Below are 18,766 nucleotides of genomic sequence, written 5' to 3' on the forward strand. Positions count from 1 at the left end.
GGCTAATCCCATAACCATGTGAACAAATCAGACGGCTCTAGGTAATAAGGAGGTAGAAATATCTTGCTCTATTATAACTTAAATATATTATTATTGTCAGTATTTAGAAAAAGTGTGTGTGTGTGTGTGTGTGTGTGTGTGTGTATGTGTTTTCCCCCTTTTTAAGTAGAGTCCAATACAGAACTTAGGCTCACAAATGGAAAGGTCCTCTCTATTTAGGGCAATCTCTCTAATGGATATTCAGAAACCTACAAAAGAGCACAAAACTCCCAGTCGTGCCCTGGCTGGTTGGAACTGTGCACTGAAAACCAGGTTGATTCCGGGTCAGGGCACATGCCCAGGTTGCGGGTTTGATCTGAAAATGATCGATGTTTCTCTCTTTGTCTCTCTCTCTCTAAAAAAATTCAATAAAAACAATGGTGAACAACATGGTTCCCAATAACATAAGGCGCTTACATACCAGGGAGGGAAAGGGCCATTAATAAATTAACTGCAGAAGTATTTAATTTCCGTTTTATGGAGTGCAATACAGAAACCCAGTTTAAGGGCATTCTAACCTGGTGTATGAAGTTAGGGAGTCATTTAGGAAATGCTTCTCTAAGGAAGAAGGTTTCATCTGAGGTGGGAGGGGAAAGAAGAAATTGGGTTGAGATGAGGGTGGGGCCTCCAGGCAGAGAGCACAGCTTTCAGAAGGGAGGGACATGGAGGCTTAGGGGAAGAGGCCAAGGGCACAAGGACACTGGGATGGGTGTAAGCAGCTGGGGAGGTGAGCAAGTCCTGAGCAGGATTCAGAGAACTGTGCTAAGAGCAAGTTAAGGTCCTGAAGAGTCTAAACAATTAAGGAGTGGCCTAATCAGATTGGTCCTGAAAACCAAACTCAGGAGTTAGAGGGTTCAGGGTGAACGAAAGGAGTGCTGCTGTGAGGCCGCTGGGTAGCAGCTGTTGTGATGAGGGTAGCAGCAGAGATTTACAAGTACCTGGAAAGGCCTGCTGTGGGACAGGAGATGGAATGGGAAGGAAGGGAAGGCACCAAGAGCTATGCCCAGGCTTCTCCTGTCCCCGGACTCAATGGTGGTGCTCTAACTAGATTCTCCCATAGCCTCTGTCACCTGGACATTCATGGCTCAGTTACAGGTTGCCTTTCCACACCAGGCCTTCACTGACCATATTCTTTCCACGGGCAACCGGACGCTATTCTACTGCCTTTCTGATATTCCTAATTCCTTCTCTCATCACTGTTGTTATGGACTACAATGACCTTATTTCCAGCCAAAAATACACACGTATCTTTTTAAAAATATATGTTTTTATTGATTTCATAGAGGAAGGGAGAGGGAGAGAGATATAGAAACATAAATGATAAAAGAATCATTGATGGGCTATGAGCCCGGCATGTGCCCTGACAGGGATTCGAACCTTGATCGCCTGGTTCATAGGTCAACAATTCAACCACTGAGCAACACCAGCAGGTCTATCCACATCTCAAGTCTTCTATGCAAGAGGGTGAGATTGAAATAAAGTTATTCTACATATCCTAGCTTACAGACATCGTGAAAATGTCTGGCTCTAACATTTCTTTTACTAAACTCTCCTAAAATTATTTCTCAGAAATAAGCACATGCACACTGAGAAATCTTATGAGTTTTCAGAGGATTAGTAAACTAATGCTTATAGGTATTGAAATGGTGGGATTATAGCTAGGATTAAATTAGGTGAGAGGAAACCCTGCAGCTTTAGTAAAGTATAATAATTATAACAGAGATGGATAGTATTTACATTTCAAATATTTACACAAGTGAAAACAATTTTCTTTTAAATAAGCTTGACACTTTATGAGATTTATTACATCAAACATTAATTGAGTGCCAAAACAATTCAGAAAAGCGTTACTCCTAAGCGTTTAATTGTATGGCTGCTATTTCACTATTTTGCTAAAAATTTAAGTCAAGTAGGTATGTAAATAAATGCTTCTATCTTACAATTGAAAGAAGGTTAAATAAGTTTAAAGTCTTGAAAAGCCCACCAAGCTCTGATAAAATTAAGAAGCAATTTATTTCCCTTTCATATTAGATCTACAGAGTGGAAAGAATGGGAAAATTACAACCTAGGTGATAGGATTCAACCTAGCCTTCCAGGGCAAATAACTGGCTTACTTTACATTGCAAAATAGCAGCAGTATTTTTTAGATCTGCACATCCTTCTTTTAAAATTACAGGAAGAACGCTATTTCTCCCAAAATCTGCCAGTAGCTTGTGTACAAACAAAAGAGATGCTCCAATTTGCTAGAAACAGAAAGACTATTTCCCAGTGCCAATCCAGGCATTTCTTTTCTGTATAATAGTTGGACCAAGTAATGAAGTAGGAGGCACGCCTCATTTTATGTGTAAATATGGAAGCTATTCAAAACCATAATCCCATAGAATTTTACACTGAAAAAGACTGGAGAGATTATGCAATGCAATAAACTCCTTGAAGGTACCCAAACCAGAAAATATAAACTCCTTTTTTGAAAATCTGAGTCTAAGCAAGAGATGTAGCTGAAGCCAGAGGCTGTGCTTTTCGTAAGCAGTCATTAAGAAAGGGGAGAAATAGGATATTTGCTACTTATGTTTGAGAAGACAGAGCTCTGAATTAATTGGTTGGCTTTCAATAAAAACAGAAACATATTTTTAAAAACATTAAAATGAAGATGTACCTATCTATGTTTCCATCCATCCATTTATTTTTACCTGCCTTCCTTCTATCATCCTACCATTCATGTATCCCCCCACCTACCAGTCTTCCTCCCTCCCTCTCCCTCCCCCCTCTATTGTTGCTGGGGTAAAGGGTGCTGTACAATTTTTGCCTTTCTATTTCTGTATAAATTATGCTTTTTATTTCATCTCATCATCACAAAAGTATTCTGGCTAGTTTGTTTGTAATAAATTTCTTCACGATAATTCTGACTTTTCAAGGCTTACATTTTTCTCTAGTGAAATGCAATCTACTCTCTATTACCACACAGAGTTTAATCTATAATGTCACCAGTATGTAAGTGGCCCGAATTCATTTGTGAGTTAGAAAACATCAAGATTCTTTGCCTGTTTTCTCCCTCCTGGCCTGACTGCAAGGGAAAAAGCATGGCTCAATTCTTATAGCAATGAAAATATAAAGTGTGCTCTTCCCAAGTACAGTAAGCATCCAGGTCCGTTTATTTGTATACTTGCTGTCTATAATGCCTGAATATGCGAGTCAACAGTATGATCCTCCCCATGGTATAGATGACCCAGAGCTGTTCTTTCCTTTCATGTCCTCAGGAATTCTCAGAGTACTATGAAGGCATAAAGGAGAGGTTCCTCACACTCCAGGTTACATTATCCCACAATAATTGGGCAGGAGAACCTGAATACACTGTTAAAGAAGAGAATGACCCTCTCCTTTCTTTTTTCATTTATGCTTTCATTGGGGATGAAAAGTGTTCCTTTGCTTTATTATTTATTTATGAATTTATTGATTTTAGAGAGAGGAAGGGAGAGGGAGAAGGAGAGAGAGAGAGACAGAAACACCAATGTTGAGAGAGAATCATCGATGGGCTGCCTCCTGTACGCCCCTTACTGAGCATCAAGCCTGCAACCCTGGCATGCGCCTTGATCAGGAATCAAACTATGATTTCCTAGTTCATAGGTTGATGCTCAGCCACTGAGCCACACCAGCCAGTCTGTTCCTTCACTTTAAAAGCCTGCAGTTCACAGAACTACAACAGAGGAAGGAGGAGGCATGAATCATTAAAGATGCCTGTTTCCCTTTATTTTTTCAATATGACATTTAGAAAATCCATTAGAGAAAAGTAGGGAGGCCAGAGCAGAGGACAGGGCTGGGACAAGGAAAAGGAAGAAGGGAGGAGGTGGGAGTGAAGGGAGAAAGGAAGAGTGGGTGATGGCAAAGAGAGCTGGGGTAGGAGAAGGAGCTAACACAGACAGAATGGGGAGGCGGGGAAGGAGACTAAACAAGGAGGGAGAGTGAGGTCAGAGATTTACTCCCCTACATCTCTTTTTGAAAAAGTGCTTGAGACTAGGCTGTGTCTCATGTCTATAGGTCATCTTTCCTCTCAAGGACATTCCTCCTACTGCCATTTTTTAGTCATTCCTTGGACCCAGAAACCACAGGCCTGGGTTAGGAATAGCTCTACTCCTATTATTAGCTCTGGGCTCCCAATCAGTCTCTTGCAGTTCACCTTCGCTCCCCCAATACCACTGCAAACCCTCTTCCATCTGTTTATTGTCTGGGCTCTGGCCCTGAGGGAGGAAATGAGCAAAGGTATGAATTTGGAGGAAGATGCTTTGGAGAAAAGGGAGAGAAAATACAGACAAATAACTCCTTGAACACTGCATACTCATTATTCATTGGAACTTTCCAATGTTAATATCTAAAAGTGTTGGCACTTTGTAGCAAAGAAACCTGTGCAAATACCAATTATATTCAATGAGTAGCATAAACATTTGGAGGTGCGAGGGATACACCAGGCAAAAGGGTAGAAAGTGAAGAGAGACTAGGTCAGTGAGTATGTGATAGAAAGGCAATCGTAATTTATTCACAGTTGTGGTGGCTGAGCAGGATGTCTGGGCAAAGGCAGAGCCAGCTAATACACCAGCTAACACTGACCTTGGGTTAGTTACATAAGCCGATTTGTTGTGCGCCAAAGCCTCCTGTTATACTTTTGAAGATTTTATAAATTTATAATCAAGCTAAGGTAACATTATAAATTCCAGTTGCCTACATTCTATAATCCTAATAAATTTATAACATAGCATAATGTTGAAGCTCCATAGGATTCAGCAGACATGCTCTGGCAGAATGGAACATATTTGTTATAAAACAAAAGCACCCCATCCATAAATCAAATGGGCAACAACAGCTGTCTGGTCTTTGTAAGGAATTATCTCTTTTGTCCTAAGATTAGCAGGTCTGTGGAGGAAAGAAAAGAATTAAGCATCATTAAAGTCACCCAGTAATTTCTGCAATGAAATAGTCCAACCATATTCAGGAATTGTCTTGAAAAACCATTCAGCTTTCTAGGTGAATTATTACTGAATTAATATTAACCCCTGGGCTAAGTACGTAGGGAGTATTTTTTGAAAGACGCTAATGTAAGGAGATAGGCTACTGAACTCTTAATCTGATCACATCCAGCCAGAGTTATTCACCCTGGGGTCTGAGCTACACTGTAATAAAATCAAAGGACATAAAAACTGTGGCAGGAACAGTGCTGAAATTGGAGGAGCATCATTATGAATAGCAACAAGGATGGAGATGCATATGTAAGAGGGTAACTAGAGTCAATGTAACCACTGTTCTTCCATGATTTAGGGTAAATAGATAGTTACGGCTGATCTGCTAAATGATCTGCTGGGTAAGATATTTATGGATTATTATACAGTATATTATTGAGGATCAGCCCAGTTAAAAACAAATAGAGAAAAGAGCAAATGGCACAGACAGGCCTTTAGTAAGGCCATCATTTGTAATATTTCTCAGGAAAAATCTCTTTCAGAAATTCCCTGGCATAGCTAATGTGCCATGGAAGGTCTCTCCATTTTGGGAGTGCATAAATCCACACAAATTGCTATAATAAGGATTCATCCCATAGCCCTTTTGGCATAAATGCACATCTGGTCTCTGTTTGTAATGAAATCAATTCAAAGCCCCACAGTGCATTAATAAAAATGTTCAACATATTGCAACCAAATAAGCTCTGCAAACTTGAGTCTGCAAAAAGCTGTCACACGTGTGTATACTTTGAACACTGATAAATGATTAGGTTACAGAACATTTATCAAACAGCTTAAGATTCCAAAGATAGACTTTTTTATTGTAATTTTTATTTCCACAGGAAAGTCTATGTGTATGTATGCCAGAAGCTTTTGCTTGCTTGATTTATAATATCTCTTGGACTTTTTTATCTGTAGTTCATAATACCACAGAAATTGTATCCTATATAATAAAAGTCTAATATGCAAATCAACTGAACAGTGGAACAACCGGTTGCTATGACCACACTGACCACCAGGGGACAGACACTCAATGCAGGAGCTGCCCCCTGGTGGTCAGTGCACTCCCACAGGGGGAGCGCCGCTCAGCCAGAAGCCAGGCTCACTACTGGCTAGCGCAGCAGTGATGGCGGGAGCCTCTCCCACCTCCACGGCAGCACTAAGGAGCAGTGAGCAGGCGTGCGGTAAGGAGTGAGGGGTCCGGGACTGCAAGAGGGCACAGGCCAGGCTGAGGAATCCCCTCTACCCCAGTGCATGAATTTTGTGCACCGGGCCTCTAGTTAATAATAAAATTATTAGAAGTAGTACTGCTTGGCTTAGAAGAAGTTCTCAAAGGTGCCCTTTAAGAACACACAATTCCAGAATTAGTTTGTAGACTATCAGAGGTTGTCATTCAATCTTAAATTAAATAAAAATGAGAGAATATTTCCACTTTTTTTTTTTAAATCTTGACTCCTGTTTATAATAGTGATGATCAACAACACAGGGTCCAGGTTTGGTAGACCTTCCTTGTAGGTCACGTGATTTACCTTCTGTGTGATATGGTTGATCCAAGGGGAAGAACAGTTGCTAAGATCTGGTCCTTGGGGATCCCAGATTCCATCAGGAGCCAGGCATAGATATGTTGATACTCCTAAAATAACAAGAGAAATAGGTCTGTTTTAGAAATTCAAACCATTTTCTCTACCAGGACTGTATATCCATGCTACGCTGTAATATAAGCAAAAGTAAAAATGAGATCATTACACTGAGATAATACCTATCATAACACCATGCCCAGTGCCTGGCAAGCAACTGGTTAGGGAGAAATGTAATACAACAAACAAAAAAATTCAATATTTTTAAAGCACTCGATGGCAACTATGCCAGGTACGGGAAAAACTTCATGAATTAGATAGATGTGGTACCTGTTTCCAGGGAGCCTACTGCTTGATTTTCAGAGGTAATGGAATAACCGAGTCTTACAGAAATCAGTTTGCAGATTTTTTAGGAAAACAATGTGGGAAAGGGCATTCACTGAAAGTGGAGGAAAAATATGCTGTGTTTGGGTGACTTTGAGTGTTTTGAACTGAGGTCTACAGGATAGGGGAGTTGTTTAATGGAGTAGGAAATATAGGCAAAGCCAGATCATCAACTCCTTGTCTGTCTTGTGTGGGTGCTGGAAAAATCAATGAAGATCATTAAACAGATGAGAGAAATGAGCTGATTAAGGTTTTAGAACTGCCACTGTTGCAGCTGCATGGGGGATAGTTTGAGGGAGCAACGTGGAGGTTGTGAGGGGGGCTACTGCAATAATTCTAGTGGGAGACTGTGTGGGCCCCAACAGTAGCACAGCAGGAGGGTCAGAGGAAAGGTAAAAATAGGACCCCGGTGTAGGCACAGTCACGTGGGAGAGCTTCAGAAGGCTTTCTTTAATCTCTTTCCCACTTTTCACAGAACAATTAGGACATAGTTCTGGTTTTCAAAGTGCTTTTAAATAAAGTATTTCACTAACTTTTACAACAAACGTCAGAAGTAGGAGCTTGTAATAATATCAATATCTGATTCCATTGCCACAGAAGACTTTAGAACTAAACATCACCCGCCTTCATAAAGGCAAGGTAGATTTCTGAATAGTTTTAAAAACTTTACTGGAAAAATAAAATTAAAAGGAACTTTTGTAAAAACCAAGATACCTCTGGCCTTCCCGTTAGTTTATATACCATGGAACTTTTCTCAGAGAAACGTGATTCCTTAAAGTAATCAAATCAATAACACTCAAAGATACAATAACGAAAAACGCTACTATAGTGATATCTATTGTGTATTTGCTTCATTTACATATCTTATGGAATAATGCAAAATTTCTTGAAGATCAATGTATGTAACAATAAGAAAATCAAGCTATTTCTGGTTTAAAAATTGTACGAATAATATGGTTACCACTTGAGGATATTATGAATCATATCAGTAAAAAAGAAGGAGAAAAGAGCTGCTTAGTTCTTAACTGTCCCTTAGAGAAAACGCCCCATTGCTCTCTCTAGTGCATGTTGAGGGAGTGGGACTTTGGCTCCTGCCTGCAGGATCCCTGACAATGCTACGAGCCTTTGACTATTAAAGGACAGCTACAATGATTGGTAAAAAAATAGTCAAACTTCTCTTTTGTTAAATTTTCGGTAGTTTCAATGACTGTCTTCTAACATAGAAGTGCTTAATCTCTCTTTCTGCAATGAACATTTGAGGCTGGTGACAAGAGCACTAGCCCCCAGCATTCCAGTGATATCTCTCTGGGCCGCTGCATAGAAGAGCTGCTGTGGCCATGGCTGGTTAGCTCAGTTGGTTAGAGCATTGTTCTGATAGGCCAAGGTTGTGAGTTTGATTCCCTGGTCAGGGCACATACAAGAATCAACCAATGAATGCACAAATAAGTGGAACAATAAATCTCTCTCTCTCTCTCTCTCTCTCTCTCTCTCTCTCACACACACACACACACAACGCACGCACACACGCACACACGCACGCATGCAGAAGAAGAACTGCCTCTCTGGAGTAGCAGGGACATTCATGGCCTAAGTGTACTAAGTGTAACTCCACCCAGAAACTGCACACAATGGATGAAAAGTACTGATCTCAATGTAGTCCCATCAAATCCTCACCTGTTCCTTCTTCAGAATGCATTTTGAAACTCTGAAAATTGTCATTTAGCTGAGTTCAGACTTTAATTAAATGTGCAGTACCAAAAAAAGAGAGGTAAAAAAGAATGCTAAAAAAGCAAGCCAAAGTAGTGTCACATCTTTAGCTTAGTTCTATAGAACAGACTTACCTATAGTTCCTGTGGGGCACGGCTGCTTTGCCATCTGTCCTTGACGGGTCTTAAACCACATGATTTCTCGGGCTTCTACAGCCTCACAGCTCTCCTCCTGAGCTGGGATTTGGGATGATGCTGATGGCAGGTGCGTGGTAGTGTCATCAAGCACCTCAACAGCTGGAGATGGGGTGCTGGTACTCCGGTTTCTTCTCCCTGATATTGACGGGGTGGTACTCCTGCCGGCACTCAAAGTTGTGGTCCGAAGGGTGGTACTGGTGGTGGTGCTTCCCATGCCAAAAGGTCCTGTAGTAGAAATTTCTGGAATAAAATTCAAAAGAAAATTCCTACATCGCTTGTTCATAGTAGGATCTCAAAATGTCCTTAGAATGTAGACACCATTCTTGTTTGACAGTTCAGAGTCTTACACATGGGAAAAATAAGCCAATATGAAGGGATCAGAGTGGTGCTTAAGTACCAAGACAGCCATGTGACCAATGCCAAACATAGACTTGTTTATGGTTCTTCGCAACTCAAACCACAGAAAACAAATTATAGCACAATTCAACTCTTCAGTAAGCTTCTTAATGCTTCCTGCCTTTTATATAATTAGAGGATTAAAACTTAAAGCCCTTTCCTTAGAATTTTCAAACTTGCTATAGACAGGGAGAGAGCAGAAACAATCTCCACATTAAGTATAACCTGCATTTCTAAAGATGCAGCAAACAGGAGAAAGGAAGAAAAAAAAGGAAGTTAAAGTGCTCCTGAACTAAAAAGGGAAATGCAATTATAGTCTTCTTAACACAAATTAGAGTAGCTCTATGATCTACTCTGATGCACTTAAAAATGACCCATCCTTTCAGAACTTTCAAACTTGACATTTACTAATGTAAAGTCTAAGTAGTTTCCAATTAGTTGTGTCCATAAATTATTTTCTAGGTAGATTATATAAAAAGTGGGAACATGTATTTCAGATTTACATAAAAGTGATTAGGTTTTTTGCCTTTCCAAATGCACCCAGGCCCACCAGAGGGAGCCACAGCTGTGGATCACTGAGAGCTCCAAAAAGGGTACCCAGGGCCAGTCACAAACAGCACCTGACATTGGCTTACACCAGACCCCCGCCACACACACACACACAAAGACTGGGAGTCCTTGTAGATCTACCTAATACACAGAAACAAACCTAAACAGGTAGCCAAAATGGGGAGACAAAAAACAAGTTCCAAATGAAATGACAAGAGAAATCTCCAGAAGAAGAGATAAATAAAATTGAAATAAGCAAATGATCAGATACAGAGTTCAGAGCAATGATTATAAGGATGCTCAATACCAGTAGCATGAGAAAAGATATAGAAAGTATGAAAAATGACTAGTTGGAAATGAAGAATGACATAGCAGAAACAAAGAATAGAGTGGAAGAAATAAACATCAGATTAGAGGAAGCTGAGGATCAGATCAGCAAATTAGAAGACAGGGTAGTAAAACATCACTCAATCAGAGAACCAAAAAGGAAATCAACTAAAAAACAGGACAGCTTAAGGGAGCTGTGGGACAACATGAAACATAACAATATCTGCATCATAGGTGGGCCAGAAGGTGAAGAAAGTGAGCAAGAAATAGAGAACCTGTTTGAAGAAATAATGGCAGAAAACCTCCCTAACCTGGTGTAGGAAAAAGTCACACAAGTTCAGGAGGCACAGAGAGTCCCAAGCAAGAAGAACCCATGTAGGCCCACACCCAGACACATTATAATTAAATGCCAAAAATTAATGACAAAGAGAGAATCTTAAAGGCAGCAAGAGAAAAGCAATTTGTTACCTACAAAGGAGCTCCCATAGAGATGAAGTAACAACTGATACCACAGAAATACAAAGCATTGTAAGAAAATGCTATGAACAAGTATTTGCCAACAAGCTGCACAAAGTGGACAAAATGGTCAAATTCATAGAAAAATACATTCTTCCAAAACCAAATCAGAAAGAAGCAGAAAACCTGAATAGGCTGAAAACAACTGATGAAATTGAAGCAATAATAAAACTACTCCTAGCAAACAAAAGTGCTGGTCCTGATGGCTTCACACAGGAGCTTTACAAAACATTCAAAGAAGAACTAACACCTATTCTCCTCAAACTATTCCAAGAAATCCAAGAGGAAATAACATTTCCAAGCTCCTTTTACCAGGCCAGAATTATCCCAATTCCAAAATCAAACTCACTACAAAGTAAGGAAATTATAGGCCAATATCCCTGATGAACATAGATACTAAAATTCTCAACAAAATATTAGCAAATCAGACCCAGCAATATATCAAAAAGATTATACACCATGACCAAGTGGGAGTTATATCTGGGATGCAAGGCTGGTCCAATATTCACAAATCAATAAACATGATATATCACATAAACAAACTGAAAGACAAAAATCACATGATTATATCAATAGACACAGAAAAGGCATTCAACAAAATTCAACACGACATTTTTATTAAAAAGTTTCAATAGTGTGGGAATAGAAGGATCTTATCTCAATATAATAAAGGCCATATATGACAAACCTACAGCCAACATCATACTCACTGGGCAAAAATTAAAAACATTTTCCTTAAGATCAGGGACAAGACGGGGTTCTGCTTTCACTACTCTTATTCAACATAGTACTGGAAATCTTAGCCACAGTGATCAGAAAAAAAGAAGAAATAAAAGGCACCCAAATTGGGAAGGAGGAAGAAAAATTCTCATTATTCTCAGATGACATGATATTGTACATAGAAAACCCTAAAGACTCCACCAAAAAACTACTAGATTCAATAAATGAATTTTACAATTTAGCAGGATACAAAATTAACAACCAGAAATTGATGCCGATTTTATACACCAATAATGTACTCTTAGAAAGGGTAAATAACAAAGCAATCCCATTTACCATTGCAACAAAAAATTTAAAATACTTAGGAATAAACTTAACCAAGGAGGTAAAAGGTCTATACTCAGAAAACAATAGGATGTTGAAAAAAAGAGATAGAAAAAGGTATAAAGAAGTGGAAGAATATACCGTATTCATGGGTTGGTAAAATCAACATAATTAAAATACTATCCAAAGCAATCTATAGATTCAATACAATCCCTATTAAAATGCCAATGGCATATTTTACAGATATAGAAAAAATACTCCAAGAATTAATATGGAACCAAAAAAAATCTTGAATAGCCATAGCAATCCCGAGAAAGAACAAAGTTGGAGGGATCACATTACCAGATACCAAGCTATACTACATAGCCACTGTAATCAAAACAACCCAATACTGGCATAAGAACAGGCATATAGACCAATGGGACAGAACAGAGACCCAAGAAATTGACCCAAGGCATTAAACTCAATTAATATTTGACAAATGAGGCAAGAGCATACAATGGAATCAAGACAGTCTCTTCAATAAAGGTGTTGGGAAAATTGGACTGATACATGCAAAAAAATGAAACTACACCACCAACTTACACCATACACAAGAATAAACTCAAAATTGATAAAAAACTTAAATGTAAGTCATGAAACCAAAAAAAATTCATAGAAGAAACAATAGGCCACAAAATCTCAGACATCTCTCATAGCAATATGTTTGTGGATACCTCTCCTAGGGCAAAGGAAACTAAGGAAAAATAAACAAATGGGATTACATCAAAATAAAAAGCTCTGCACAGCAAAAGAAACCATCAACAAAATGAAAAGGGAACCCAGTGTATGGGAGATCATATTTGCCAATGATACATATAATAAATGTTTAATATCCAAATTATATAAGAACTCATACAACTTAACAAAAGACAAACAATCCAATAAAAAATGGACAAATGACCTAAATAGACACTTCTCCAAAGAAGACATAAGGAAGGCCAAGAGACATATGAAAACATGCTCAAAGTGACAAATCATCTGAGAGATACAAATCAAAACGACAATTAGATACCACCTCACACCTGTCAGAATGGCTATCATCAACAAATCAACAAATGACAAGTGCTGATGAGGATGTGGAGAAAAGGGAACCCTGGTGCACTGCTGGTGGGAATGCAGACTGGTACGGCCACTGTGGAAAACAGTATGGAGTTTCCTCATAAAAGTAAAAATGGAATTCCCATTTGACCCAGTAATCCCACTTCTATGAACATATTCTAGGAAACCCAAAACACCAATCAGAAAGAATATATGCACCCTCATGTTCATAGCAGCACAATTCACAATAGCTAAGATCTGGAAACAGCCTAAGTGCCCATCAGTGGATGAGTGGATAAAAAAGCTGTGGTACATTTATACCATAGAATACTATGCAGCTGTAAAAGAGAAAGATCTTTTACCCTTTGAGACAACATGGATGGACCTGGAGAGTATTATGCTAAGCAAAATAAGCCAGTTAGAGAAGGAAAAGTATCACATGATATCACTTATATGTGGGATTTCATGAACAAATTAAATTGACAAACAAAATAGATCCAGAGACACAGAAGCATGGAACAGACTGATGACTCTCAGAAGGATGGGAGAAGGGGGAGTGGGGGAGACAGAAAGAGATTAACCAAAGAATTGCTATGTAAATATGCACAGTCCATGACACAGACAATAGTGTGGTGAAGGCCTGGGGGTGGAGGGGCAGGATAGAGGGGGTCAGTGGGAAAGAAAATGGGGACATAAGTAATACTTTCAACAATAAAAATAAATTTAAAATTTAATAAATTCAATTTTTCTCAGTTCAAGATCCATAATCTTTTCATTAAAAAACAATAGTGGTTAGGTTTCTTGATCAGATATTACAGGTTATTAAGCCAGTAATGTATTCAAAGGAATGTCCCACCCATAATGTGGAAGTAATCACCATGGACAAGTCATCTTTCTGGGAAAATATATTCATACTAGAGGCCCAGTGCACAAAAATTTGTGCACGGGGGAGGGGGGGTCCCTCAGCCCGGCCGGCCCCCTCACAGTCCAGGAGCCCTCATAGGATGTCCTACTGATGTCCTCTGCAGAAGGTGACTGGCCAATCAGTTATATAGATACTTTCTGGAGGCAGCACCAACGCCTTCCTTATTTCTTTCCTCTGTGGTTGGAGAACAGGCGACTAAAAGGTGGAGACAGAAATATGGCCAGGCTTGGGGCTTTTGTAGGCAGCGGAAAGAGGGAGAGGGCTGGGGAAAGTCTAGACACGTTTCCTTCTATTGTCCTCCCTTCCTCTGGGCCCCTTTCTCCGTTTTTTCCTTCCTGTGGTGGATGCTTGGGCCTCGAACCAATGAGAACCCAGCCACAGTGTGGTTCAGCCCTCTCACTTCTCAGCTGAACGTACAGCCGCCTCGCATTCCAAGCGGGGTTGTTTTCAAGTGACTAAAGTGCTGGGAATCCTCAGCTCCCAGCCTTTCCCCTCTCGGTTTCCTCCTTAGGTCGGTTGCAAAGTTCCCCGAGACACTGAAGCAGCTCTGCCCTGGTAGTTCTGCACTGGCCCCCCAACCGGGCCCTGCCGGGCACTCTTCCTCGAGTCTCCTGGCCCACAGTCTGCGCTTGGGGAGGTTGCCTGGAGCCCATTCCCCCAGGCAGGTGGGGCAGGGGGGTTGGCTTGGAGAGCTGGAGGAAGATGGCAGAGTACAGTTGGTATGAATCAGCGCCTGCTCAGCCAGACTTCCTAAGCTCCCCACCAGGCCCAGGCCAGGCCCCTTCCCTGCACGGGGAAGACCCCCAACTGAGGTCCCCTCCCTGCACCCAGCGCCCTCCTCCCCTTTCCACCACCAGGGGCGGGAGCAGCTCACCTGCGCCGCCCTGGCAGTGAGCATCCTCCCCCTGCCTGAAGCACGGGGAGGGGTCTGTGGCTGGCCATGGAGGCAGGCGTGGGGCCTGGGCAGGGTGGGGTGGGGCGAGCAGCAGTCTGTGCACACCCACTCTGGCTCCAGGCCACTGGCTCCTGCCGAACAGCAGCAGCAGCAGCAGCGCAGCAGCCTGTGGCGAGGCCCCGCACCCTTGCAGCCGCCCCTGGGTGCCCTGCATGGAGACTCTGCCTGCTGCTGAGCCACCATCCGGCCTGGGACCTGCGGGGGCTGGGGTGGCCTCGGGCTCCCGCTGGCCCCACCAAAGCTGGACTCAGGCTTGGCCGGCTGCCCCTGTCCCGGCCCACCAGTCCGGAGTGGCCTCCGCCTTAGAGGCAGGTGTAGTTAGCGCTGGGCAGGCTTGTGTGTGCCTGCGCTGGGGGTGGAAGTCCCCATCCCCATCCCCGCCCACCAGCTCCTGCCTGGTCATGACTCGTGACTCAGACACCATAATGGACAAATTAGCATATTACCTCTTTATATGTATAGATATAGATTTGTTGGGAAGCATGAGACTTGGTTTGAAAGTTTGTAAGGAGGACATTTTGATAAGAGGGAAGTGTGTGATAGGCAGCCTGCCCTGTTCATCAGAATTCTGACTTAGGGGAGTGTCGAAGGCAGCGCCCCTATTATTCCTTGACCTTTCCAAACAAGTCTGTGCTTATGCAGACCCCCAGGTGTTTACTGGAATCCTTATGCTTGATCCCTGGATGCCCTTGCCTAGAGGACAATGTAAACATATGTGACCTCCCAAGATTACTCACCCTACTGATTGTATCTAAAGATAAAAACTGCAATAAAAGGCTAAGGAGGCAGGCAATGGAGGCTGCTCTGGCCGCTAGAGCCAGGAGCCCCTTAGCTCTCTCTTTCACAAACTGTATCTGAGTAATCTGTTCATCCATCGTTCATGGGCTGCTGGTCAGCCCCAGCATGTATTCCCATCATAGGAAAACAAGAGTATACGTACATACACTGTATTCCTAACTGTAAATTAGAAATTACTACTCTTGTCCTCACTTACTGGCTATAAGTCTTAGAGACATTAACTCCAGCCAGATTCAAAATAGCTCATGTTTATGGAACGGAAAGAATCCTGGATGCTTGGTATTCATGTCTGCTTTCTCTAACAGAGAGGAAGGGAGAGGGATAGAGAGTTAGAAACATCGATCAGCTGCCTCCTGCACACTCCCTACTGGGGATGTGCCCGAAACCAAGGTACATGCCCTTGACCGGAATCAAACCTGGGACCCTTGAGTCCGCAGGCCAACGTTCTATCCACTGAGCCAAACAGGTTAGGGTTTGCTTTTTCATCTTTTAACTCCACTCTGAAAAAATACAAAATGACCAGTCATTTCCCAACTGCACCCTGTTCTTTCTACCTCAGGGCCTTTGCTTATGTTGCAGTGTTCCTGGGCACATTTCCACCTGGTTAATTCCTGGTTAGCCTTTTCAAATGTCCATCCAGGGGCCTTTTCAAATTTACCAAGGTGGGGTTATAGTCACATGTATTTTGCTCAAGACTCTTTCCTAAGAGCCTTGTATCTGATCAAGAGTAAATATGCTCTTAGTCAAGATAAGTGAACATCAGGGATAGGGAAGGAAGGAAGGAAGGAGGGTCTAGTTGTCAAATTTCACAAAAGGAAGTAAAGAATAAATAGAGGGAAATAGCCAATGGGGTAGCTAAGAGTCCCTACAGATGATAGGCTGCAGACGTTGCTTTATAAATGCATTTACTCTATGTTGAGAAAACCACCAGACAACTCAGTCAGAAACAAGCAGGGAGGACACCAAGCTCCCTCCTTCCCAGAATGTCTCCATCTGAGCACGGCCTCATTTAAACTGACTGTACTCTTCTGAATCAATAATACTGACAAAAAAGATTTTTAAAAAGTTCAATTTGAGCCCTAGCCAGTTTGGCTCAGTGGATAGAGCGTCGGCCTGCAGATTCAAGGGTCCCAGGTTCGATTCCGGTCAAGGGCATGTACCTTGGTTGCGGGCACATCCCCAGCAGGGTGTGTGCAAGAGGCAGCTGATCGATGTTTCTCTCTCATCGATGTTTCTAACTCTCTATCCCTCTCCCTTCCTCTCTGTAAAAAATCAATAAAATATATTTAAAAAAGAGTTCAATTTGAAATACATTGGAAGGACTTCCCTTAATAGACATCCTCACATTAAGGCTTGGTATAGAACTCATTTCCTTGGAACTGTGCCATAGAGAGATGTCTACAAGCAGAGTCAGATCATTCCTTTTGAGCTGAAGCAGAATAAAAGTCAATTTTAAAAGTTGTCCCTGATCCTCATCTCTTCCTTTCCATTTACTGCTGTGTAAGACTCCCCAGGGCTCTGCTCAATGCCAGCTTTTGGCAGAGTAAGTACTGGTGATATACAGGTTGTCACCAGTGCCCCAGAAAGAACCTGTCTTACTGCTAGATACTGTGAGAAAGGATCTCGATTCACTGACGAGGCGCAGCAAAAACACTCTGGCCAGGTTCCAGCCCATACCCTGTGCCAGAGGAGTCTGTCCTCTATTTCCAGGAAGGGAGAAGTAAAATGACACGTGTTCTGTGACCCTCTTATGGAAGCTTACCTGATGATGTCGCTAGTAATGAAATTATATGGTAGGAAGTTCCTCATGTGCTTGTATATCAAACAAAGTTTACTGTGTAAAAGAAAGTTTTCTATGTGAGAGACTGCTCCCATAAAAAACCTTATCAAAATGATGCAATTTTCCTCATCATTCTGTCATTGTGCTTTTTACAGATTAGCACTTTTATAAAAGCAACTAAATAAAACTTCAATTAACATGTTCCCCCTTCATAATTAACCTGCTTGCAAGAGAAAATTTTAATTATCCTGTTCCCTGAATTGTATTGCCCATGGCTTATTTCACTCTTTATTTTGATTTATTTTTAATTTTTTTTCTTCAGTCTTCCTTAAAAAGAACCGATATAATTTTCAATACTACTACAGGTTATAGTTTGTGGAATACACTAATGAAAAACAGTATAAATACCCAACATTTCTATAGTGCTTTACATCTTGCAATGTTCTTTTTACCTTTATTATCTCACTAGAGGCCCAATGCACGAAATTCACGTAAGAGTAGGCCTTCCTTCCCCTGGCTGCTGCCACCAGCTTCCCTCTGGCACCCGGGACCTGGGCTTCCCTCACAGCCCTGGCTTAGGACGGAAGGACATCTGGAAAGATGTCTGGTCTAATTAGCATATTATGCTTTTATTATTATAGATTGAATCTAAAAAATATTCAGAGTAAATGTAACTATGAATTCCTAATTTTACAAATGAGAAAACAGCCCAGCTGGTGTTGCTCAGTGGTTGAGCTTCGACCTAAGCACCAAGAGGTAACTGGTTCAATTCCTAGGCAGGGCTCATGCCAGGGTTGCAGGCTCAATCCCCAGCAGGGGGCCTGCAGAAGGCTGCCCATTGATGTTGATGTTCCACATAGATGTTTCTCTCTCTTTCTCCCTCTCCCTTCCTCTCTCTCTAAAATCAATAAAAATGTATTTTTTAAAAAATTGTTGGTATTTGTCAGGGCTCTGCCCAGGCCTCCCTTAAAAAAATACAAACAAACAAACAAAAAACAAATGAGAAAAACAGTGTCCAATGCATCATAATCACACATGCAGTACATACACAGTTCCCCAGATTCCATATTCGGTGTTTTTCATAATATGCCATCAAAAATGATATTCACGGGCTGGGGGGGTGGGGGTGGGGGGGCGGGGGAGGGAACTGGCCTAAGTGGGTTTGGTGGTGCCCTGGTCTTTGGCTTGCTTCCTCTGCTTGCTTCCTGTGTTGGGAGACGGAAGGCTCAGGCAATGTATCTGGGAACATGCTGCAGGGATCCTGCAGTTTCTCCAACAGTTTCATTTCTGTGCTTCATCTCATCTGGATGGGGAGCTCCTTAAGGCCAAGCCAGAGGACACTGGACTAGACTCTAGGGATCATTGAAAGACCAGGCCCAGGCCCTCACAATGAGAAGATGGGAAGGTGAGGAAGTGACTCAGGAGAGATTAAGTAATTTCACCCAAGGTCACAGAGCCATTGAGTGAGTACAAGGCATTATCATTTCAAAAAGGATTTGCCTAC

General features: G+C 41.6%; 1 protein-coding gene across 24 annotated transcripts in view; it reads right to left on the reverse strand.

Moving 5' to 3' along the window:
• Positions 1–18,766, reverse strand: part of ADGRL3 (adhesion G protein-coupled receptor L3) — a 764,879-nt gene that overhangs the window by 139,078 nt on the left and 607,035 nt on the right. For 16 of the 24 annotated variants that reach the window (XM_070395881.1, XM_070395997.1, XM_070396001.1 and 13 more), the window contains 2 exons: positions 8,830–9,132; positions 6,557–6,660 (listed from right to left, as the gene is read on the reverse strand). In XM_070395881.1, the coding sequence (XP_070251982.1) occupies positions 6,557–6,660; positions 8,830–9,132 (407 nt within the window). The remainder of the gene's footprint in view (positions 1–6,556; positions 6,661–8,829; positions 9,133–18,766) is intronic. The other 8 variants (XM_070396008.1, XM_070395993.1, XM_070395986.1 and 5 more) reach the window with 1 other exon arrangement.

The sequence above is a fragment of the Myotis yumanensis genome, unplaced genomic scaffold, assembly GCF_028538775.1.
Source record: "Myotis yumanensis isolate MYYU_CA2020_CCGP unplaced genomic scaffold, mMyoYum1.0.hap1 SCAF_1, whole genome shotgun sequence".
NCBI lineage: Eukaryota > Metazoa > Chordata > Mammalia > Chiroptera > Vespertilionidae > Myotis > Myotis yumanensis.